This window comes from Numenius arquata, chromosome 1, assembly GCF_964106895.1.
Source record: "Numenius arquata chromosome 1, bNumArq3.hap1.1, whole genome shotgun sequence".
Taxonomy (NCBI): Eukaryota; Metazoa; Chordata; class Aves; order Charadriiformes; family Scolopacidae; genus Numenius; species Numenius arquata.
This window is the reverse complement of record NC_133576.1, coordinates 8,301,278-8,325,950: the sequence shown is the minus strand read 5'-3', so window position 1 is coordinate 8,325,950 and position 24,673 is coordinate 8,301,278. Positions and strand designations below refer to the sequence as shown.

Sequence of the window (24,673 nt, the reverse complement as noted above, 5' to 3'; positions counted from 1 at the left end):
CACCACCTTCGTTGTCATGTTGGAAGGAATTGAGAAATCAGTAAGAAAATGGGACTCTGTATGGCATGTCTAGACTCAGCTAAATATAAATTCATGGGGTCTATGAATAATTTATTTAGCTGAAGAGATGTGGATCCCCTCATGTAGCTGTGACACTGTCGCCCATCCTTGTGTCCCTGTTACGCAGTAGCCAGGGTTTGCTCTCCACTGAAGGGAACAGATCTAACCTAGATCACAGCTACCACTTTGTTACTAGAGGAGCTCAAATGAAGAGTGTAGGGAGAGGTGTGCTACTTGAAAGCAAGCACCAGAATGTAAAATATAAGACTTGCTCCAGCTGCTTCCTAAATACCGGTGTCCATATCTATGGTAACATATAAACATGCACATGATGCATGTGTCCCTGTGTGCTGTTGTGAAGATAATTCTGTCCAAGGCTGGCTGGTTGTCAGCCTTACTGAGCTCAAGTTGATTCTGCTACCAACATTTCTGTATCAAATCATCCCTTCTAAAAAATAACCTTTATGTTCATGCCTCTTGTGGTTGTCCTGCTGACTATTGGAGAGCATTTCTCACATCTCTCCACCTCACAGCAACAGCAGAAATTTATTTTATGTTCTTCTCTCATGTGCAAGTACAACTGATATAAATTGGGGTAGTTTTCATTCTCCAGCTTAACCAGAGGTTAAGGAGTTCATGCACTTGGGGCCGCGTGTGTGACCAGGTTTCAGGGAACCAGAGAGCAGAGGCACAAACTGTCGGCCCAAGTCTCAGCGGTTGCACTGAGCGTAGTGCCATAAGCTTGCTTTGCTCTTCAGGATGGTGTCATTTGGGACAGGTGTTTTCAAATAGAAATTTAATACAAATTGAGGAGAGGGAGAGAAGTAGTTGACTACACTTTTTGGCGTGTTAATGTTAACATTCTCTGCAGGGTATAGAGGACAGTGATCTTCCTGATGTATTCTGCGGGTCTGGGTTGGGGAAGGTCAGTGGAAATAATCGCATTTTAGGGAAGTTAGGGCTGTGTTACATTACTGCACATCTCTAAAAATGCCTAACACCTTGATCATCAGATATTCCCTTGCTTAGATGATGACTAGGCACTGTCATTTCTTTGTCAGCTGACAGGCCACTTCATGGTTAGAAATTGTTGCAGTGTTTCAGCAGTGTACATTTGAAGTGGATCTAACTAAAGTTTCCCATTTTACTTGGACAGAGGAGAATGAAGAACGCACTATGATTGATCCTAACTCAAAAGAAGATCCCAAGTTCAAAGAACTGATCAAGGTAAGAAATCACTATTTTGTCCTTCTTCAATTTAACTAGTGAGCTGGAGTCATTTACAGGCTGATTACCAACAACACAGTTGGGGAATACATCTTGTTACTGAAGTATATTTGTGAAATCTGAGGTTATCAACGCGGTAAGGCTAAAAGCAACAAGAGAAACAAGAAAAGGCTGAATGTTGGAATGCTCATGGTAATTATGGGGTAAAGATCCATTGTGGAGTAAAGCTCCATTGTCCATTTATGTCCTTGTGATTATCACAGCGAGGATCAGTGCTTAGCTTGAATCTGCCTGCAGTCGCTGCGTGTAAACCTAGGTTCCTTCTGTCTGTGAAAACAGGGAAGGAGCTTTGGAAAGCACTAGTGAGATTTCAGGAGAGGAAAGAGTGGGACTGAAATGAGCAAGGGCATAGTGGGGGACAACAAGAAGACCTCTGGTGTTATAGGACAGTTAAAACTGAGGTTGGTTTTTTTTTTTTTTTTTGGCCTATAGTCTGTTGATTTTCTTTTTTTTAAAGAAGAAAAGTCCTCAGTTTTCCTGTGTCCTGTGGCAGGGGCAAGATTGTCCTGAATCTGTAATTGTCACTGGAGACACCTGCCCAAGGTGTTCATAATCATGTTCCCAACTGTGCTGATGTGAGGTGTGGCTTTCTGCCTCAGCAGTGCTCATGGTGAAGGATTTGATCTTGAGGAATTAGTGTTTAGGAGAATCTTTCCTATGCGGTGTCATTGATGTTAACAGTGAAAGTTTGTGCAGGGAGAGAAGGGCTGACAGTTCTGAACAAATGTGATCTCTTTCCAAAAGAGATCCAAACACTTGTGCTTGTGTTACGCTTCCTCTTTATTACTTTAAAATTATTTTTTTTAATTATTTTTGTTAGAAACAACAATGCAGCTGTAGCTGGGTGGGTCTGAAGACTTTGAGTAGTGTATACTGTCTCCAGATAGGGGGTTGAGCTGTGGCACATTCCTTTCAGGAAACCTTGTGCACCTAGCTGCATGCATATGCTTCACAGAATGCCTCAGCAAACTGCTCACCTGGTATGTCTTTAAACAAGCTCAGTGCTTTATTTTTAACACTAGCAATAACATGTTTAGTATTATAAAACTACATAAACCCGAGTTTAGCAAGGAGCTGTGCTCATTTCACTTTGTTATTCTAATTCACCTGGAATACATTGTGGTTTTAAATTGTAATACCTAAATCCATTAATTCTCTCAAAATGTACAATGGTCTTGCACCCCTCTTTTAAAAATGTACTGTGGTTTCTTTGGCAGGGGAGCAGTGATATTATCATGAATAATTCAGCTGAGTAATTGCAGTGAAGGAACCAGATGCACTCTGTGATGCAGGAGACTTGATCAGAATTGCTTTTAAATTGGGAATTTTGCTGTTGAATTTAATGTGAGTTGGTGAGTCTTCCCTGGATGTTGTAGTCTAGCAAGGTTATATTTTGCAGTTTAAAAACCTGAAAACCTTCAGGAGAAATGGAAATCAGGGCTAGGGCAGCACTTGAGAATGTGTGTGAGTGCTTACAGCGCATCGCAGAATCAGGCTGTGGTTCACTACGCCAGTTTACGCTTGCACGAAGAGAGGGTAACGTATTACCAGTTGAACAGCAACTATTACAGCATGTAACTGGGGACCATTTCCTTGGGATCATCCCCGGAGGAGAGATGTGTCCTATAGAGTGCCTACTTGAAAATGATGTAATTTAGGTAATTGCTAATCATTTGCATACTTCTCAGCAGTTGAGAGCTTTTACAGAGCTTCAGCTAGAGAAATACTTAACGCTGTGTTGGTGTGAATCTGTGAGGAAGGGAGAGGTTTGAATGATGTTGGCAAAACCTATTTGATGCCACAGAGTTTGGGTAATCCAAAAAAAGGAGCAATTTATTCCTTGTTTTCTGTTCTTCAGTGTTTAATGATATTTTCCAAGAACCCCAGTGCTGGATGAGAATCAGCTGTGCTAAGTGCTGTACAGCAGCAGCCAGCAGAAAAGCCTGCCTGCCCAACAGAGCTTGAAATGAAAGATCTCCACGGGCCAGCAAGGAGTGAGGAGTTGAATAGATGGAGGTTTTTATAGTTCAAAATGGTTCTCTCTCTTTTCCCCTGGGAGAGGAACGTGTCAATAGCGGCAACAGAGCCTCATGCCTTTTGAAACTTGGCAGTATGACTTGGTTTCATTGGTGCCAGCCCAAATCTCTTTCAACACCAGAGTTAGATGTGCCAATGGTTTGCCATCATTGATTTTGAGTGTTTCTGTTCTGTCGGTTACGTGTGGTTGGGCAAATGGATCTCAGTGCAAAGAAGCAGCAGAGATATCTGTTGCTGACACTGCTTTAATATCTCTTTGTCTCCACAAAATGTTGTTTTAATTTCTGCTAGCCTCATGCCATAGGAATTACATGCGTAGTGGATCGATCAGCACAAGCTCATGTGAGCGTTTGGAGATGATTTTGACAGAGCTGTTGTAACTCTGGAGAGACAGATTGTATAGCATTGTGGTAACAGAGAGAGACTGACAGAAAAAAAAAACCAACAGAAAGCCTCATCCCTCACTCCTACTGAAGTGAACATACAATGAATCCCCTTGTTGAAGGCTGCTTAGTTGGGGATGCTAAAATACCTGCTTTAAGTCCTCTTGCACATATGAAAATCATCAGGAACTAGAATTATGCCTCAGAGTGTTGGTTGTTACCATCACTAATGGTATTCAAAAAATAGTCAATATGAAGTGTTCAACTAAGTTTCCTCTGTGTCCAGCAGCCGTTTTTTCCTCACTTCATTTGCTCTGTGTGTAACCAAACCCAGTTTGGTACAGGGCTGAACAGACCTAAAGCTGAAAATTCAGATCAGGGAAAGAGAGATGAATTATAATTTTATTTATATATATATAAAAATAATTTATTCACAAAATACTCTATTTCTGGTGCCTGAAATGCGTGAGCTTCTTTTACTCATTGCCCAGTATTTCCCAAGTGACAAGTGCACAGCTAGCTTAAAGTAAGCGTTTGAATTGTAAGTTTAGGCCGTTTTGTGATGGAATAGAGAGGTGTGTCCTCTGACCTGTTGTTTCCTCTTGTGTACCTGAGAGTCAGGTTTCTAGTCTATATGCTATTGTGAATCTGTTTAAAATTCAGTTTCCATGAATACTTAAAGTTCCCTTAGTTGCTTCATGTTGCTAATTGTAAAAAGTGTTTGGGGGTTCTTCTAGCTCTCTTTTGAATACTTTAAAAAAAAAAATACATATATATATATATATATAAAAGGAGGTGTGTGCTGATCTACGTGTGCTTTCCTTTTTCATGTGTGTTTCTTTGTGTATTGTGTGTAAAGGTGGAAGGAATCTTTCTTTTCTCTTCTGGTTCAGATATGGCTGAAGGGTAAAAGTTTCAAAAGATTCATTGCTGGTTGTCATCCTAATCATAATTAGAGTTAATAGGCTGTAGGAATTGAGTCAGAGACTTGGAAAAGATAATTTAATATTTCACATAAGTGGCAGATTTCCTAGCGTTTTCTCATGTATTTCGGTAGGAGAAGGATGAAGAAGAGCTTCTACTAATTGAATCCAAAATTTTAGAACAGCAGCTTGCAAGAATTGGGTGCCATCTGAAAGTGCCTTGCCTTGACAAAAGGCAGTGAGTCACGGTTACAAGACGCTTTCCCTCCCTGCAAAGACTTCTCTAAGATCGGCTGATACCACAACAACTTTTAGCCTTTAAAGCCTCATCTAAACTTATTACAGATCCGAACACTGCTGCTCTAGATGATAGATACTGCCTGAAGTGAGTAAACATTCTCATTTGTAGAAAATCATTCACTGTCCTAGAAATTATCACCTTTTTTCCATGTCTAATTTTATGGCCGTTTTAAATTCAGTGTAGTGAAGAGAAAACCAAAATGAAGCCACTGTCCTTTCGATAAGGTTTCACATGTGAGCAGATGAAACTGTGCTTCCTAAATGCTCCACGATCTGCTTTTGGGAACGAGCAGCCTTCTCTTTGTTTACAGGCTGCCAGTGCTTTGTGCTCAGTCAATAGTTTCCAGGCCTGAATATGATTTTTTTAATATTAATTTCCATGCTCAACCCTGAGGCCAGTTAAGCTTTCATCCCTTTGATCTCTGCTTCCTAATTCTCCCAGAAGTTGAGGGTGGGAGAAAGGGTCATTGAAATCAGGGTTTTCTTTCTTTGCTGGTTTTGGTGACTGGGCTTCCTGTTTTTCCATCGTGCCAGATGTGCTCATGTATTTTGTCTTGTTTTTCGTTTTGTTCATTACTGTATAGTGGTGGTGACCGTGGGGTCCTTATGCCCTTGAACTCTGAAGATTAACTCTGAATGTGCCCCACTGCCATGGGAGCAGCCAGCCTGCAGAACAAAAATACTTCACCGAGCTGGTGAAGTTTGATGTAAAACCCCATCTGGCATGAACTGAAAAAACCCAATCAGCCAGGCAAACTTCATTTTACTTTCTAGATTTCCAGCACTCTCTTGTTTCGGCTGTCTGCCTCGTGGCGAATTTCAGTTTTCTGCCCAGTGTTTAGTAATGCAACATGGCTCGTTTAACCAGATGTATGCATTTATCCTAAAAATGGTATGATAAACGGCTATGTCAGAATTCAAAGCACTGCTGGAAATTTTACAACTACAACTGCATGTGTCTGAGCATTTGATGCAGTTCAGAGATGTTTTATATGAGAATGGATATGCATGGAAGGGCAGGCATGGTTTTGAGACATGGGGACATTGTATTAAAGTTTTAAAATCATGCTGCTAATCCCAAAGATTGTAGAAAAGCAGCTTTTAATGAAGGTGTGACATATTAAGTGACCCAACAAATATTTCCATGTACCTGAACACGAAGATGAGTTTCGGATGCACTGAAGATCATTAGCTACATGTGGGATCTTGCGATGGCCTCACCAGCCCTTGCGTGTAAGGAGGGGCATGGTGTTGGGGCTGACAGTGGGAGAACAGGCTTTGCAATAAAACACTTCCTCAGACCTGCAGTGTTTCTCTGACACCCGTTATTTAATGCAGCAAATGTAGCCCAAGCTTAAAAGGCAATATTGAAATTCAGATGTATGAAGAGCAGGCACAGAAGTGAAGGAACAGGTAGAGGAGCGTGAGACCAGACAGATCGAAGTTAAACATATTTCATGCACAGGAAAAGCTCTTTGTCTGCACCTTCTGTCTGCTTCCCACCAAGTACTCTGTGCCTGTGTCAAATGGTTTAAATTTTTAGACATTCAGCTTATTGAATATCTTCTGCTTTTGTGTTTGCATGAAGGAGAAACTACAAAGAACCGGAGAGCTGACTTTCTGTGAGCAGAGAGTCAGAAAGTATTTCTGCATGTTTGTCATTTCAATAAGGAATATGGTGCTTTATTTCCCTCGTAAAAGTTAAAAAAAAAAAAAAAAAAAAATCTGTGCAGAAAGATTTTTCCAGGCACCTAATTAAGACACAATAAGAAAAGCAAGAGGTGGGACAGCAGATTTTTTGGGTTGGTTTGTTTTTTAATTACAGCACTTGCCAGTCTTCTAGGGCTGTTAAAAAAAACCAACCAAAAAACAGTTGGATTTTTTTCTTCTTAAATATAAATTGCAAATTCATTTGTTTTCTAAGAGAGCTGGATTTGTAGTCTGAATACTAAAGAGGTTAGAATGTTATTTGGGATATTTTTATTTCATTCAAATGCTGAACTATTAAAATAATAGCTATGGCTAGACCTTGTTTAATTTGTATCTCATGTACTTTTTTGACAAAAGTTTTTCTGCTAAATTTCTCTGAAACATTTAATTAGTACCCAGTGTATTTCCCTTTTTTAACACCCTGTACCCTAAGCCACTTTGTGATTCCTGTTCATCTACGCTCTTGGAAATGGGATGTTGGTTCCTACGTTAGAAGGTACTTCTAGACTTTCCTTTTTAATTCCTTGGTATTTTCTAGATTCTGACTTCAATACCATTCACCACAGGACAGACAAAATAAACTGTTTATTAATGGTTTCAAATAGTTTAGCATCCTGAGTCTTTCTTTAACAAAGCTTCTGAGGCCTTTTGGAAATCTGGCCTCTTCCTATAGGGACTGTAAAGAGATCTGATTATCAAATGATAATTTCAGCTGAACTCCAAATAATATTTGATAGTCTGCGATGTTAATCTCAGGGAAGACCTAAATCTTCTATGACTTTGATTTCTTCGGTTGTTTTTCTGTTGATGTCTGTGTGTGCCAAACTTGTATTCTTTTGGAATAGGGCAGTCACCTTATTGACAGGCTTTGAAAATCTCTTTCCAGATGAACTGGGACAAGAAAGTATCTTGTTACTTAGGACTCACTTTTCTGCCTCACTAGTGAAGAGTTTTTGAGGTGAAAGATGGTATCCCTCTTCTCATTGTCTTCCAGCTGTGGTAATCATTTGCTAACTTATGTAATGTCTCTTTCCAGTCCTTAATCATAAATGTCCTTCTGTCCCCTGAAGAAGATTGAAAGAGACATGAATAGCTGATGGGATTTTTCTCTCCAAATGTGGTCATGGTTCTCCACCTGCGGAGCAGAGCTTTGTTAATTGTTTTATTTAGGTTGCATCTTCCTGCATGTAACTTTTGCTGTCTGTGATCTCTGATGAGCTAATTTTGGTTGGGATTTTCAAAAGAAATCCAAAGGTTTGATGCCATATGCCAGACTATAGCTGACATATTATGATTTTTTGGAAAAACCTAGCTTTAATTCTAGAGGAGAAGGATGGGCCAGGAAGAGTTTATCTCATCCAGAAGCTGCTGAAGAGGTATCCTGAGAACTGCTAGAGGGTGAAACGCGGGAAGAGCAATTGTCTTGACATTTTTCTCTGCCCATGTGTGACGTGTATCATGCGTGACATAAAAGCAAGATGGTTTCCAGGGCATGTTGGAGCATGTTTTAGGAGGCAGGCTTCCCAGCATTGCTCCTGTGACCACAGCCAAAGTGAGAGGATGACTGTACCTGCCAGGGCACGGTGCTGCAATACCCCTTTTCAATCTAGGACCCCAAGTGCCAGGGGCAGCCACTGGGCCAGCAGGCTGGGCTGGTCAAGCAGAAGTGCGATTGTCAACTTATTGGCAAAGTAAGCCATGAAGGTGTTGCAGGAGGGGAGCATGAAGCAGGGGAAGTATGATCCTCCTGCCCAACAAACGGCATTAGGAGGATGTGAGAGCGTGAAACAACTTGGTGGCATGTGTTGGAATAGTGGTGGTAGCTGTAGCTGCACAGCAGAGGCCATCTGATAGAGGGAATGTCTCAAGTGGTAGATGAGGTTCCTGCAAGGTCACAGGGGAGCAGTGGGGCAATGATAGTGGTGCAGAGCACATCCTTGTATATCCACATCTGTCTTCAAATGTCACCTCCGCTTTTCCTTTACCTGCTCTAGAGAAGTCCACTTTTGATGTACCTTGCTGATAATTGACTAGTGAATAACTTATCAGAAAAGCTTTATTTTGAAATAAAATTCTATAGAGGAGTAATTTTTATTATTGAGATTTTTTCATCCGTGTGGGCAGCTTAGAGGGCAAAAGTGATTTATATGTGTGAGCATTGATGCTGATCCTTGCTTTCCATGAATTGACTGGTTGCCAGTATCACTCACCTAAAATTTGCCACTTACAGTATTTTTAGAGCTGAGTTGCAGCCCTGCACATTTTCAGCAAGCTTTGGAAGTACTAAAGGTATAGATTAGAGGCACGTGAAGCACTAGTATTTCATGTTTGGATTGTAAACTTCTTTGTGGACACTCAGCCTAGCAAAACTTACTTGAGGTTGGTAGGTTCAATGAACTTCAGTAGCCAGGCTGAATTACTTAAATGTCCTTGTGACCAACATATTCAAATACTTGTGTTTCCTAGAATTGCTAAGGTGGGTGTTTTCCATTGCAAGCCCGTCTATATTTTATTTGCTTTTGTTCACAATCTCTTGTATATTAAACCCCCCAAACTTTCTTAGCCATCATGACTGTCAAGAAGAGGTAGTATGGGATCTAATCAGAAAGTGAATTTAAAGAATCCAGAATTTTATATGAAGCAAATTAAAAGCTGCAGAATTTTTAAATGAGGCTCATTGCTCTAGGTGGCTCAAGTTAATGGATTTTGCGTGTCTATGATTGGCAATAGTCTTCTCCTCTTATAACATCAAGGATTTAGCAGGATTTAACATTGTGTCTCTTCCCACAGAACTGTATTATTTTTTGTGAAAGTTATTTAATTTTCCAAATAATAAATTGGAGGAAAGCACTACTGCCAAATTCAAATGGTCAAGGCTGTTTTTCCTGTAACTGTTTGGAAATTATTATCTTTGGCACCTGGAAAACTTAACTCAGTTCCTTTTCTTTTCGAAGGTTCTTTATGTTCGTTCCTGTTTTGCAGGTGATTGAATGATTTTTATAGTTATGGTAGTCAGCATATGGGCACTATTATGTACATTGTAGAATGGTTATCAGGCCCATTTGACCAAAATTTTAGTTCCAGGCTTCTGTATTCTGCAATAGCTTAAGACAAAATGTCTTGTCCTATTGCTAATGGCAGGGATCTAGCTAGTGGGTCTGTTTAGCTCCTGTTGGTAGGAGCATTCACTTTTTCCCCTCTGGAGCTCTTCTTTCCGGCACACCACTCACATCTATTCAGGGTGGAGATCGTGGTGGGAGTGTGGGACTTTTGTCATCTATTGGCCAGTATGCTGTTCACATAAAACAGGTAAGACATGATTTTGGGGACGTGGGGAGCATAGATACTAGCAAAGGTTATTGTTGTAGGGCTGCTAGTTGCTACTCACTTTAGAATTGGTGCAATGAGGAGACAATTTAATGAGGAAAAGTAGAAGGCACTAAAATTGCCCTGCTGCAACACCTGAATTAAAAACAATAGAGCAAAAGCATCTCTTTGCCTGTTATTTCTCTGTAACTTGGAAATACATAAATACAGTTTCTCTTGCTCTGTTTTATATTCCTGATTACTGCCTTGAATGGAAGGAACATATTTCAGTAGTTTTTAGACGTTTGCCTCTTTTTTTTCTGTACTTTCAGGTTCTAATTGACTGGATTAACGATGTGCTGGTGGAGGAGAGAATCATTGTCAAACAGCTTGAAGAGGACCTTTATGATGGGCAGGTGCTGCAAAAGCTGCTAGGTGAGTTCACACAAGAGGAGGCTCCCCCAAAGACTGGAAGGGGCCCAAAGTTAATCTCTTCCAAAGCTGCAGACAGCAGCAGGTCTGTGCAGTAACTCACCATCTCACCAGGGATATGGTTTTTTTCACTGATCGCTACAGTGTCAGCGTCTCCATCTGTTCTTCTCAGACTGTCTGCTGAAAGAGGAGGAAATCCAGATGATTCCTAGGTACCTGTTTCATGGACTAAGTATAGTCCAGGCAGCTAAAAAATGTGGCAGAAAAAAGGTGAAGAGATTCGTGTTTACAGTGGGGGACCAAGCAGAAGCTATGTGGTCCAAAATTTTGTCTGTATAGTTTGCTTCTGAAAGCTTTTGGGCTGAGAGCTTTATTGAGGTCCTGATAGAATTACTTTTAGGGGGGAAAAAAATGAGAAAAAGAGAATGCATAGCAGCAGGCACATACTTATAATGTGCACTTACGTGTGAGTGATTCATGGAACGATACACTCAGTTAAGTAATTGTGATTTTGCAACCCCCTTACATCTTTGCAATGTGTGTGTTCAGGCAAGAGGCGCAATGGAGGAAACCTTATGATGGCACGGTGATTTATGGAGGTGCTTTTAACAAACAAAGAGACTTGAAGCTTCAAGTTCCATTGTAAACCCACACTGTTTCTTGGTTTCTTGGAGACAGATAGTCCGACTGCTCTCGGTTTACTTAGGACGTGTTTTCAAGAGTGGGCTGGGATGTGCGACGTATGTCAGAGGCGGGCAAGAGGACCTAATGGTGCTAGTTCCACTGGTGCTCATGGATGCTGCGTACCGAATTTTCTGCATACGCCCCTTAAATAACAGGTCTGCAGTGTTTTGGTGAACATTCACAAGCTTTTAAAATTGGTTAACAACAATTAACTTTGTGTGCTATTAAAACTCCTCAAAAATAACTTGAGGGATAAAGTGAGTGCTTTTAACGCTGCTTGGTGAGACCGCAGCTGGGACCCTCCAGACATGATGTGGAGCAGGGGTGTAGAGTTAATTTTACCTGGGAAGTACTTGTGTGAACACAGATGTACTTCTTAACGGATAGCCACTGCTCTTTCAGCAAGTGGTAGTGCATTTCACTGTAGCCATTTTGTCATAGGTATCACTGATTTTGTATGCTTCCTGTGGAGGCCATGGTTCCACCCTCAGGCCTTGCAGACATTTAGAAAGTGTTTAGTTGTACATACATACATAAGTAGCTCAGTTGGACTTAGCATATCTTACAGGAGGAAGGGTGGACATGTATATCTTGCAGCCTGAGACTTTAACTGGACTGTTTTTTCCTCATTTTTTTTTTTTTTTCCTGTTGGACCTCTGGCTGGAGAGCATATGCTTTTCCCCCGACCCGAAGCTATCACAACTGAGCCACAATCTTGTGTTGTGTTCAGTGATGTCTTGGTTTCTTCAGCAAGACTTATGTTACTGAATCCACCCATCTCCGTGCTGTCTCATTGATGCAAGGGGCAAAGCATGTCATGCTTGCGCTGGTGCTCCTGGTGCTGGAGGCCTCAGAATTAAAGTCAGCCCTTTGTTGTGCAAGTCTTCTTCTCTGGTGCCTCCAGGAAAGGAGTAATAAAGTACGGTCATTAAACTTCAAGTATTAGTTATTATTCCTTGTGTGTGAGAGATGTTTCAAGCGGATCTGTCTTGAGAGGCAGACACGCACAAAAAAAGGGTGAAAGACAATGGCTTGTTGGTGGGTTTGTTTTGAAGCAGTTTGGAGTAAGAGGTTAACAAATGGCTGTCTGATTGAAGTGGAGTTCCTCATTTAGTTAATTTTATCGAGGTGCAAGTAGTGCCACTCAGAGGCTGGAGTGGCTTGGTACACATGGTGTCGGGGTGAAAGGAAATTTCTACTTGCTGATTGGCAGCTTTCCTGGGAACAGATGAACAATAGAGAACACATGACCAAAAAATGAATTTTGTAGTATAACTTTTAAAAAAAACATCTAAAATAATTTAAAATACTATTTGCATGTTTTGGTAGTCAGTTTCAAAAAGACACCTTGGCTAAAGAACATTTTTCCCATTAATATTATTCAGATACTGATAAAAATTTCCTACCGTTGATGGATAGAAACAGTCAAAATGCTCAAAGTATTTGTGAGTAGATAACCTGCAAGTCTCTTCTGTTTGGATTGTTAAAGTACTTTTGTATTTCTGTCACTTTTTAAAAAACAGATGAGAGATATCTTCAGCTAGGTAAAATGTCAAGAAGAAACATACTCTTGAATTGAGAGCAGAAATATTTCCATTATTGGAATAATAGGTTTTGACAACTCTGAAATTGTTTCTGAAACAATCTTTGGAGTTGAAGTCCATCCCATTTTTTGAAAACAGTTTTGGTGAAGTATGTATTTATTTTTTTGTTTGTTTTTAAAGACTGGGATAATAATATGTGATTGGAATATGTTCAACCAGTTCTGACCTCCTAGTCCCAGGAGCAGAGTGAGTTTGACCATTTTTTTTTTCCCCAGGGTGGAGGAAGAAAAGAGATCAGCTGTACCCATTTTTCAGGTGCCTGGAGGATTCCACCCCACCTTTCTTAACTCTCTTTCTTCTTCTTTTTTTTTTTCTTTTTTAGAGAAATTCAGCTCCTGCATCTTTGGCAAGGGCCACAATGCAGAGGAAGAGAGGAATGACTTGTCTATGACTTCAGCAACAAAGAATTAAATTATATTACAGAAACAGAATTCAAATTTTAGTCATGGCATTTTACAAAATTTCCTACATTACTTCATTTTTGGAAGCAATCAACCATGATGTGACAATCCCATAACATGACAAGATTGTACCAACTTATTTATTACTTTAAATTAGTTCCACTAAGCTGGTATAAATCTGTGGGTCATATGAGTCTCTGACTTGATGGTTTGAGGAGGCAAAGTTTGCTTTAGCTTCAGTTCATACCTCAGCTAACCTGAAATAAAGCTTATCAAACTTAAGTAAATGGTCACACAGTATATCCCCTTTCTTGTTCTAAATTAACTTGTTGTTAGAAAAACCCATTAAACCTGTTCAGATTCTTGGTGTAGTGAAGGCTGTGTTGTGCCAAATGCTTTTCAGGAGTGAAAGAAAATGGGAGGTATAATGAATATTTTTACTAACTTGGTGCCTATCTGAAAGTTGTTATATATTTTGACACCTCATTGACAAGCATGTTCTGCCTGACCTTACCAGTTTTCTGTCACAGGTTTTGTTGGAACTGACACACTTTGATGAAAGCTTTGCTTTCGGCTATTTTGCTTTCTGAGGAAAATCATTCCTTTGGAAAAATTCTAGCAGAGTCCATCTCTGCCCAGTGCTCTGTGCTTGTTATTCCCACCTAGGGCCTTATTTAATCTGGGTTTCCCTGGTCTTTCTGTTGTTCTTTTCTTCAAATACAGAAAAATTGGCTGACCGTAAACTGAACGTGGCAGAAGTGACGCAATCTGAAATTGGACAGAAACAAAAGTTGCAGACGGTCCTGGAAGCTGTCCATGATTTACTCCGACCCCATGGCTGGACAATCAAGTGGAACGTTGACTGTAAGGACTCTGTTATGCTTTCTGTCTCAGCTTCACGGGCAAGGAGGATATGATAATCAATAGGTTGATCATATTCTCTGTGATGCAGTGGGTTTTTTTTTTAATTATTTATATATGTACATAGAGGGTGTTGCCACGTCCATGTATGGGTTGTATCTGGTGCCTTCTTCTGTGGTTTTTGTTTAAGGACAGATATACATAACCCTGGAATAATTGAAGTAATTTGTTCCTTTAAGGATATGCTTTCATTAGAAAGTTTTTTGTTTGCTTCCTGAATTTGAATCCCTACATATATAAGAAATGTGTAAATCATTCAAGGTACTAGAGGGTGGTGTAATCCTTCGGGCCACCACAGTAAGAGTGGATGGAGGATGCAGCTTCTGACAGGCTAAGCATAAAGTCCCTTCTGTTCAAGCATGGCCTGCTACAATCTAAAAGTGAGAATGGAATTTGAGAAGTCCCTTCACCTAGGTACTGGGTGGGGTTCATCTCCTCCAGCCAGGAAAGTTTGTGTTAACACTTGGAAGTCTGCTAGAAGTAGAATTCTCTAGTACAGTGGAAGGCAGGTGATTGAGTCTGCCTGTCTTCATTGATTAGAGAGGGAGCTGAAGTGTTTGGACTCCTAAGTTAGGCATGTAACTTAAAGGAGGGCTGAACCTAGGCTTTGCTACCTGTAAAATTATTTTGTAGGCCTTGTTAATTTAGGAAAAAGAGGAAGAAGTTTAAAAACTAAAAAAAACTGTTTTCCCTAATGGTATTTTTCACTGCCTTTCCCTTGCCTTTTTTCCAGAGCTGTTTGCTTAAAATAAAGCCTCAGTATTCTTTTATTTGCTTCATTTTCCTTGTTCCTTGCAGCCATCCATGGCAAGAATCTGATTTCCATTCTTCACCTTCTGGTAGCTTTGGCAATGCATTTCCGGGCTCCCATTCGACTGCCTGAACATGTGTCTATACAAGTGGTAGTTGTACGGGTGAGTATGAACTCAGAAGGGAAACTGATCAGAAAAATCATTGTTTCTCAGTCTGATTTTGCAGTACTAGGCTGCTCCCATCTGTTGCCCCCTGATCTCTTGTCATTTATAAAGTTCTTGCCCAAGTTGTTTAGTGAGTCCCAGTCCTGGGAATGCATTTTTGTTATGCTTAAATGGGATCCTGAGAACATCGTATCTTTAATGTGTTTGGGACCACCATTTACTATTGCAATATGAAGCTAAAAACACGTGATGGGATTTCATATAAGAAAGAGTTGTGTCTGTAATTTCTGGCACTTCAGTAAATGTCTTTTTGCCATACATTTTTGGTAGAGAGGCCATTGAAACACAAACAGCACAGAAAGGAGTTTCAGCACGTAGAGTCTCCCTAGTCTGGGAAGCCTGTTTCTGATGATATTTTTCCCCAGTGACTTATTATGCAGACTTAGACATGTTGTTTTCCTTGGCATGCTAATGGACTTTCATCGTTTCTTTCACAGCCTTGTGTTTTTGTTAGCTTTCCTTAGATATGCAGAAGAGATCTGACCTGAGGAACCCTGACTTCTTCCCTCCTGCCCTAGATAATGCTCTGGTTATTCCTTTCTCTGCTTGGTGTTGACCATTTCCTTTCACTCTACAAAGACTCTACTTTCAGAGCAGATGCACTCTTGCTTTTTATCTTGCCTTCTATCCCAGCTGAAGCTCCTGTGGCAGTACAGTCTGTAGCACGCGAAGCCAGCTTTTCTCAGCAGCTGTTGAAACACCAGGCAGAGCTGTTCCAGCTGGCACTCCGATCACGCCGTGGCTGTGTGCTGTGGTGCTCAGCACCGTTGTTGCAAGGCAGGCTCGGCTGCTGGCAGCGGGCTGTGGAAGTGCTTTCTATATGTGCCATTTACTGTTGGAGCTGTCAGTCTATAGCAGGTTTTCTATCAATAAGATAAAGTGATCTCAGACTGTTTTGCAAATGCGGATCCCCTTACCAGATGCAATTGCATGGTGGTTGATGAGGCAAGCCTCATTTTGCTTTACGTTTACATAATGACATTTTCCAGGCTGCCTACCTGAATGCTCTAGAGGTACAGGGTGTGATGTAAATGAGTAATTGATGGATACTTCCTGGCTCACAGTAAACGTATGTATTATCTTTAAGAGGTGATTTTGAACTGCTTTCAGGCTGCTGTAGTTCTTTCGCTTTAACAACGGTGAGCTAGGTATAAAGTAACATGAATGTAAATAGGAGACTAATTTATTTTAAAATTTCTTTTGACTGTCTTGGAAAGATAAGGAGGAAAACACAAATATAAGGTGGTAAACAGTCCTCTGACACCCAGATGCTAGAAATCTCCTTCTACCCAGTACAGTGAAGTGTCTTCTGTAACTGATGTCAGAAAAAAACGTTGGGTAAAGAGGTAGAGCCTCCTTTTCCTTGTCCTTAGTTCAAGCTTTAGGACCCTCCTCCTCTGTAGCAAAGGGAAGGCTGTGGAGAAGGTGTTTTCACACCTTTTCCTGTTGGAGTGATACAGAGAGAACAGCTGCTGAGAGCATCTGGTTCACCATAGTCCCTGCATCTTGAGACTAGAGAAGGCTGAGGTGAAGACAGGATGAAATAAATCCTGACAGAAACAAAGGAAAGAAAGAGAAAAAGAGCAACTCCTGTATCCCCAAGGGAGTTCCTGAAGGTGTCAGAGCAATGGTACAGTGAGAGTTAATTTAAGCCTGAGAGGCTGTAAATTCTTGCTCTTGGACCTAGAGCCTGGAGCCCTGGAGATGGTTATGGCAACTGCTGGCTGTGAGCCTACCTCAGCTGGCCCCATGCAACAGGAGGCTTGTTTCAGCCCCCCTATCCCACTGCTAGGAAAAGCTTGCAACTCTTCAGCTTTGTTTATTTAAGTGGAAAGCAAGGCGCAGCATAAACTGAAGCATGTTTCTTCTGGAACAATAGCTTTTGCCTTATAGTTTGGTAAACTGAATTTTTGTAGTGCAGTGTCCATAACCTAGTCTAAAAATATGTGCTGATCCAGTAACACACATCTCTTTAAATGGATTTTATTTAGCCTTTGTTATACTAATGACAAGCAGAGGAAGGGTAAGGAGGTTAATATTGTTCCTAAACAGAGTAAAAAAAATTATTACTAGGATGATTATTATTATAATTATCAAGTTATTGTTAAATGATTACAGATCCCAATAATGATTAGGGTTCTGTCAAACTAGATCACAATTAACATAAGATAACATAAACCCTCGTTTTTAACATAAAACCTCTGAGACTTTGTAAACTTTGCAGAATTGACCCCGCAGCAAGAAAACCTTGCAAGATATTGTGGGAGTATTGTGCAAGAACACACCCACACTGAAATTTTCAAAACTGGTTAAATCTCGCTTTCATGAGTGACTTTGGCACTTAGGATTATCATTATCAACTTTGTTGAGCTGTCCTCACACTGTGCAGATGCATGAGGTGCTTCTTGCCCAGATGGGCTGGTTTTGTGCTATGGAAATAAGAGAGTCATACTGGTTTAGCAAGTTACTGCTTAATGAAGTTGTGTGCATTTCCATAGCCCATCCCAGAGCAATGCAGAATACCTTATTAGTTTGTGTAAATGTTTGTGGGCTTTTTCTTCTGTAATTTTTAGTATCCTGCTCCATAAAATGAGATAATACTGTGACAGCACTGTGCTACATGGAAAGTATCTGTCAAGATCTCCACAGACTGGTGATGATTCTGCCCTTCCCTTAAATTCTTCACGCCTTTAGCATCTTGAGGTGACAGACTGAGACTTTCCTAAGGTGCTATATATTTTTTTTTAATTAAAAATAGTTAATTTACAGTGTGAGAAAGATCTGGATCTATATCTTGTTAAACCCACAAGGGTTTTGGAGAGGACTTTCTGCTTTACCTTCTTTGGTAGGAAGATCCTTTACCTACCTATCTCTCTGTCAATATTACCTAGGACAACTACAATACTAGCCTAGCAGAAAAACACTTTTGTTTGTTATTTTATATTGGGCATCATGAGGTAGCCCCTGTTGAGAGCTGAGTTCCTGAAACCTAATCACTTTCAAACCTTTTTGAAATCAATCTCCAGAATTGTTTTTCTTGGTGGTTTTTTTGTGTGAAACAGAAAATTTTGTAACCATGGTGATGTATGTCGAAGTTATACATGAAGAGTCCTAGCAGAGCAAGGTGGATCTTCTAGTTAAGATCCTGTTGATAGCTACTCCAAGTGCTGAGTTAAGAGTCTAAGATGATACATGTTTTAATACTGGTGTCACTCAGCATGTGCCTGTGGTTCCAGCCCCCACCCAGTGGAGGAGAGAAACTTCGTGGTTTCAGTGCATTCTTCCAGTGAGAGCTGAAAATCCTGAGATTTTTCTTCCAACTGACTCTACTGCCTGATATTTGGAACTTAGACTTGCATGATGAACAAATACCCTAATTCAGGAAAACAAAAAGGTTCTCAGAAATAAGTGTAAATATTGTTCCTAAAGCTCACTGTGTTGGTTATTTTTATAGGGCTCAGGAATTGCTGTCTTTTGCGCTTAGCTTTCCTCATTCTCATTTTTAAAATTGCAGCATGTCCCACCTTGGTGCTACTGGGAGATCTGAAGTATTTTTGCAATAATTCCCTTGCAGTCTGAGTTGCAGACTGAAAGGTCAGAGGCAAGGCAGGGTGAAGAATAAATGTGTCTGGTGGCAGCGGTGCAAAGAATCAAAGTTTCACCAAAGAATGACATTTGCTTTTGGATGGCAAGGCCAAGGGACCTAGGCTTGCTGCGCAGGCAGCGTGCTCAGCTGCCTCGAAGGGGGCTACACTCAAATGCTGCCATTTCCACCTACTGGGGAGTCAGCGTTGGCATCCGTTCCTCTTTCTTATCGGGGGGTTGGAGGCATTATTCACTAGTCGCCATGTAGTGAGTTTTTGTTCACAGTTTATAGCATCTCTTCCCTGGGGTACATGGTGCCTGGAAGGTCCAGAAACCTGTGTTAATAAAGCAGAGACATGGTGGGATGGAATAAAGACAACGTTGTTTTGTATGCGAGAAAACATTGCCCTGTCAGATGCTTTTTCATTTTTCCATCCATGCTGTCATCCTGGCTTGTTTCGCCAAACCTTCTGGCACTGTTCCCGTGGCTCCCTCGGGGGGAGCAGGGTGAGATGTACGCGTGATAGGCAAGTGAGGGGCTGTGAAGACATGGCCAGCTGGCGGCATCCAGCACAGGGCCCAGCTCCGGCACGGAGCCGTAACAGCACAGCGATGGGAGACCACAGCTCCCACTGTGCTTTCCAGCCAGGTTCCCTGGGTGGTGGCTTGAGAAAGCGGTGCTGCCTTCATTCGTTGAGTAGGGAGCGGGAGGGCAGGAGTTCTTCTTACTGGCTTTTAGATTTCAATTTTTATTTCTTAGATTGCTTCTGGGAAAGGATGTGTTTTTTCTCTTCAAAGCCTAACAAATTCTTGTTTGGGATTCAGCTGATGAAAACGATTGAGATGGCGTATGTGCACAGAGCTTGTGCCTGAGGGGGCGGTTTCCCTGCTTACCTGAGTTAGCAGCTTTATTAACCCTGCCGTAAGTCATTCTGACAGACCCGGTTCCTAGATGGCTGCTGAGATTTGAGCTCTTTGTGTCAGCTTTTTAAGCATAGAGAAAGGAGGAAAGAAATTCCGCCATTCAGGCATAAGGCTATATCCCATAGTTCACGAAGGGACCCAGAGAGATGTTAAGAAAGTTTTTGACTCGATTAAAAGCACTTCCAGCCTCCGGGAGGCACATGTTATGTCTCCAAAGCACTGGAGAGGATCAGACACATTTGAGCCCACCTGTGTCAGGGGGCTGTGTTGTAACGGAGCTGAGGAAGCTGTTAGAAAGCTTTTTGGAAACTGAGTCTCACCACATGCTAACTCTCTGTTGGGTAGGAGACTCCTTATTCATGCAGAAAATTACCCTGAGGAGAGAAAAGCCAGTAACAGGGAAATACAGAATCACAGAATCTTAATGGTTGGAAAGGACCTCTGAGATCACCGGGTCCAGCCATACACACACAAAAGACGCCCACAATCTCGGCCACTAGAGCATGCCCTGAAGTGCCACATCTACACGTTTCTTAAATACCTCCAGGAGTTTCTGGAACAATACTGTTCATTGTGAAATCACTAGTTGGGCTTTTTATGCTTCCTACGTTTCCTTAGTGGATGAGTTCCTGACAGGCATGTGGCTGGTGGCCTCAGTAACATGCTTACTCTAGGAGAGCTGCCCTCATGCCTGGAGAGGTTTGCCGGCACACCGGAGCCCTGGCCTGGGGGCAGCCGTCCATGTTATTTCAGCCCCAAACCTCTCCGGAGAGCCAGGCTGCCAATGGTGTCAAATTGTTAGTTGACACCGTGACACAAACAAGTGCCCATGGGGAGTTTAAGACGGGGCTGACACACTCTCTCTAATCTGTTTTCCAGACACGATGTTGACTCTGGTCTCAGGGGGAGAATTGTTAGCGAGTTTGTTGGCTGCAAATATATATATCTAAATATATATATATATACACATCTCCCAAACATCCATTTGGCTGTCAGCCTGATAAATGCCGCTGTTCTGGGAGTGAGCCCCCATGTGTCAGCTGTTTCACCTCTACCTCTACAGTACTTAGCAAACAGTCTTTATCCAGTTTTCTCCTCTGGGATTCCGAAAGATGCTGAATGAGGCAGAGCCCCTAATGAGCTTTTCCTTTACTAATGCCATCTCAGTTTCTAACTCTCATCTTCCTTTCCAGAAACGCGAAGGCCTCCTTCAGACCACTCATGTTACAGAGGAGCTGACGACTACGACAGAGTAAGCACAAAACACTTCAACTTCAGAATGTGTCTGTGGTGTGTGATGTGAGACCATTTACAAAGGCGACAGAGAGACTTAATCTTCCCCTCACCCCTGCTAAATTAAGAAAAACCATTAATGTGATGGTGATGGTGCTTCTTTAAGTTTATAGAAATAATGTTGGTCTCTGGAAATATGTTACAAAGGAGAAAAGTGTCTTCTTGACATTCTTGTGTTACAGAAGCTTTTAACTGAATAGTTCATTGGCTTTGACCTTTGTGGGCCTTTTTTTCTGCCCCCTGCCTTCTGGAGGTAGCCATATATAACTAATTTGTGCCCAGTGCTTTTGCTTCTCTCAAGTCAAGGGCCAATGTAGATATTTTGGGGAAGAATTAGTTTGACAAAAGGCAATTCTTTGAAATACCTCTGAAAACTGAAGCGATACCCTGTTATAATTGTAAGGAGAGATGATCTCTGTTTTCAATAGTACCTCAGGACTAGAGCTCAGCAAAACTAAATTAAATAAATAAACCTCTTCCCTCTCCAGTTTTTGCCACAGATTACTCTGCTTTATGTTTTTACAGTCCTTTTTATAGGGAGAAGGCTAGACATGCACTTTGGCTGCAAATAAAAGATGAGGTTTTTTCCTCTGCGTGGCCTGAAGGCAACTATTCTAAGAGGGGCTTACATGAGTCCTCCTTCAGTTTATCAGGGTATTGGCTCCCTGTAGAGTTGGCTCAGCTTTCCGTGACTTTGAAGATAAATTAAGTACCATGTGGCTAGCTCAGCGGGGAAGATCTTTCAGATGGAAACGCTCAAAAATGAGATCATAACATCTCTGTGTGGACATTAAAGATCTCATAGTGTTTTTTGCAGGATCAGAGCTCTGCCTCAGGTTTGTTGGCCAGAATTCCTCCCCTCACTCCTGTGCTCTTGAACAATGTAGTTAGCTTGTCCTCTCCTTCAGATGTGGTTTGTAAGAGGTAATCTGCGGAGTGAGGTTTAGACATTTTTTAGCGAGAAAGATGTTTACAGATTTCCATGTGTGTTTATACATGTATTTTATTAAGTTATTTAATATTGCACAATATTAAGAGGTTTACTGTTTAATGTGTTGTGTACCCAGATACAAGCGTAGCTACAGAAAATGCAGTGATCAGCAGAATCCAGCATTCACTGAATACTTTCAGATTCCTTTGTGCAAATCAGGGCCTGATTCTCAGCTGATAAACATCTGCCTATGTCTGGTGATGTCACTGGCTGTGTATATAATTCATATGTGACAGGTCTATTTACATAATATCCAGATATGATGTATGTTTTCTTTCTTCAGAGAAAACAGATGAAAGTGAGATAGCCTGAGCTGTGTGGTGTAGCATCTGATTACTGTATTTGTGGAAACTGTACACAGAAGTACATTTGTTCACTCTCCATCGTAAAAATATTTACGCATAAGAAATCATAATTATGTGTAAAACATAATTGTGCATGTCCATTCATTTCGAATGTATCTCCCTGACATCACTGGTGGTCTGCTGGGGACATTCCTGCAGCACGTTGGGTCTGGTCTGCAGCATGCTCTGCCTCCTGACTTGGTAGGAGTGGTTAGCCCTCGGCATCTTGCAGAAGAAGGCCCGTTAAGCCCATGGTCTTGTCTTTTCAATTCGATTATTCATGAACTAACCCAGTATTTTTGAATGCTCTGACTTGCAGGATGATGATGGGAAGATTTGGTAAGTAACAAAGTTGACTCCGAAATTTTTTTTCAAATTTGTATCAGGCACAAAAATCTTGTCTGTTTTCCTTCAGCAGATCAAGACAATGGATTGAACAATTGTGTGGGGTTGGAATGTATTGCGGGGGCAGGTTTTGTTACTGCACACAGATATGGAGCATAATGGGTAGAACCAGATCATCCGGTATCCTGCTTGTGCTCTTTAGACTGGTCTCTCTTGACTTGTTTTCATTTATAAGTAATAAATAGTGAAAATGCTGCACAGGGCAGTATTTCCTAGTACTGTTGTTAGTGGCTTTCAAGTAAAAATCTTTGCAACCCCCAGCAATAAGAGTTACACCTTCTTCATAATGTGACCATTTAATTTATATATAAATGAGTACACGAAAATGACTGAAGCAAAGGTGTATGGTACGAGGTCTAAGAAAGCTCTGTTTATCTGTCCACTTCCAGCGACCAGTCAGCTCCCTCTACTTCCTTTGCATGGAGCATCTCTTCTCCCGCATGTTCACTAGATTTTTAGAGTTTAGACCTTACCAACCGTAGATCTGGTCTGCTAAACAAAAAGCAATTTTTTTGGTGTTGCTGCTGAAAGACTCCTCTTTTTGCATTTAGTTTTGTTAGTGGCATTAACTCACTTATCACTGAAGAGATGTGGGCTCCTGTTAAGGACTGTGTGTGGTGAATACAAGTAACTTAGTTTCTCTGTTCCCCAGTAATAATACGTGAGCGCTACCATTTCCCCTCTTGCGGTGTATCTGCATTAATAATTGATAAGATACTCGGAAAATAAGTAATGTCAGGGGGCTGTAGGGGCTAAATAACGTATCTTCAGATACCAAAGGAATCTGCATAATAAATATGTTTGTTTATTTAACAATAGAAAACTATTAAAATGTGTTTTGTCAATTAAAAGAATTTGAACCTGGAAAAACTGTTAAAACCTATTTTGAAATTTTGAACAGCTTAAAACCCAGACACTTTTCCAGCATTTTTAATGCTTTTTTTTTCTTTTTTTTTTTTTTTTAATGCAACTGCAATACTGCAGTTGGTTAGATTTCTAATTTTTTCTTGTTTTACCTAATGATGATAGCTGTCATCCAAAAAACTCAGTGTTAAGAAGATTTCAGTCAGCCCAAAGCTGCCACAGTGTGAAATGTTGCACTAATATGGTAAATTTAGTAGAACTTGAGATTGGATTAGATATTGTTATACAATGCTTTGAAGGTCTAAACGCAAGTTAATTACTCATACTGTATGTAAGCTTTGCTTGTCATACACTGCTGCATCAGATTTCACTTGTGTTCAGTTTTAAGCTTTACTGAAGTCAGGGATACTACCAGTAATATTAAACTAAGCAAATTAATACCTGATTTTGATGCTGAGCGATGGATGCAACCATAGCTATCACTGTAGCTGTAGTGCCCCAAAACCAGATGATGTTTCAGTGGCTCATTGTTTAAGTTAGGGTTGGGGCATAATCAAAACTTGTGTTTCATTTTAATTTTTCTTCCACCTATATATTTTTTGACCAATTATGAATGGCAGAAAAGAGAGATCAGTGAATACTATGCTTATTTTCAGTTACCTTTAAAATTCCCAAGGGAGTTTGCTTTGGTATTTAGTTAGACAGCAAAATAGGGTGATAACTTTTAGCTTCAGTCTTGATTACATGGCTTTCTGAGAAAGACCTTTAAGCTTGGGACACATAACCTGCTTCCCGTACTTGGTTGTTCGAGGTATATTGATTTTTTAATTTTTTTTTTTTCCCCCTAAATCCAGAGCGTGATGCCTTTGACACCCTTTTCGATCATGCACCTGACAAACTCAGCGTAGTTAAAAAGGTAAAAATGAAAATTTGAGCTTTATTTTCTACATTGCTTTTTTTCTTAGACTTTTGGAATGATATCCAGAAAGATCTGGAAAATAGCAGAAAAGGATTAGTGAATACTGTAAATAGTGGAAAGGGTGTTTATCCCCCCAAAGGTCACTGTTTCAAAGCCAGGCGATACCTGGATTCGTTGGCTTCGGGTCAGGCTTGTCTCATTACTCTGGTTTATGGCCAAGGCTTTTCTAGGTAGCGCTGCTAGATTCAATCACAATGACGCAGGTTAGGAAAAAGCTACTCTGCAAAGTATTCACAGTGGTACAGATCATGCTGACTGGACAG

The 24,673-nt window shown here is 40.8% G+C and overlaps 1 protein-coding gene across 3 annotated transcripts in view; it reads left to right on the top strand.

Annotated features, from left to right (window-relative positions):
- The window catches only part of PARVB (parvin beta), a 67,799-nt gene that overhangs the window by 27,594 nt on the left and 15,532 nt on the right, over positions 1 to 24,673 (top strand). For all 3 annotated transcript variants that reach the window (XM_074153135.1, XM_074153221.1, XM_074153313.1), the window contains 7 exons: positions 1,217 to 1,287; positions 10,339 to 10,441; positions 13,851 to 13,991; positions 14,847 to 14,962; positions 20,728 to 20,786; positions 22,482 to 22,501; positions 24,286 to 24,347. In XM_074153135.1, the coding sequence (XP_074009236.1) occupies positions 1,217 to 1,287; positions 10,339 to 10,441; positions 13,851 to 13,991; positions 14,847 to 14,962; positions 20,728 to 20,786; positions 22,482 to 22,501; positions 24,286 to 24,347 (572 nt within the window). The remainder of the gene's footprint in view (positions 1 to 1,216; positions 1,288 to 10,338; positions 10,442 to 13,850; positions 13,992 to 14,846; positions 14,963 to 20,727; positions 20,787 to 22,481; positions 22,502 to 24,285; positions 24,348 to 24,673) is intronic.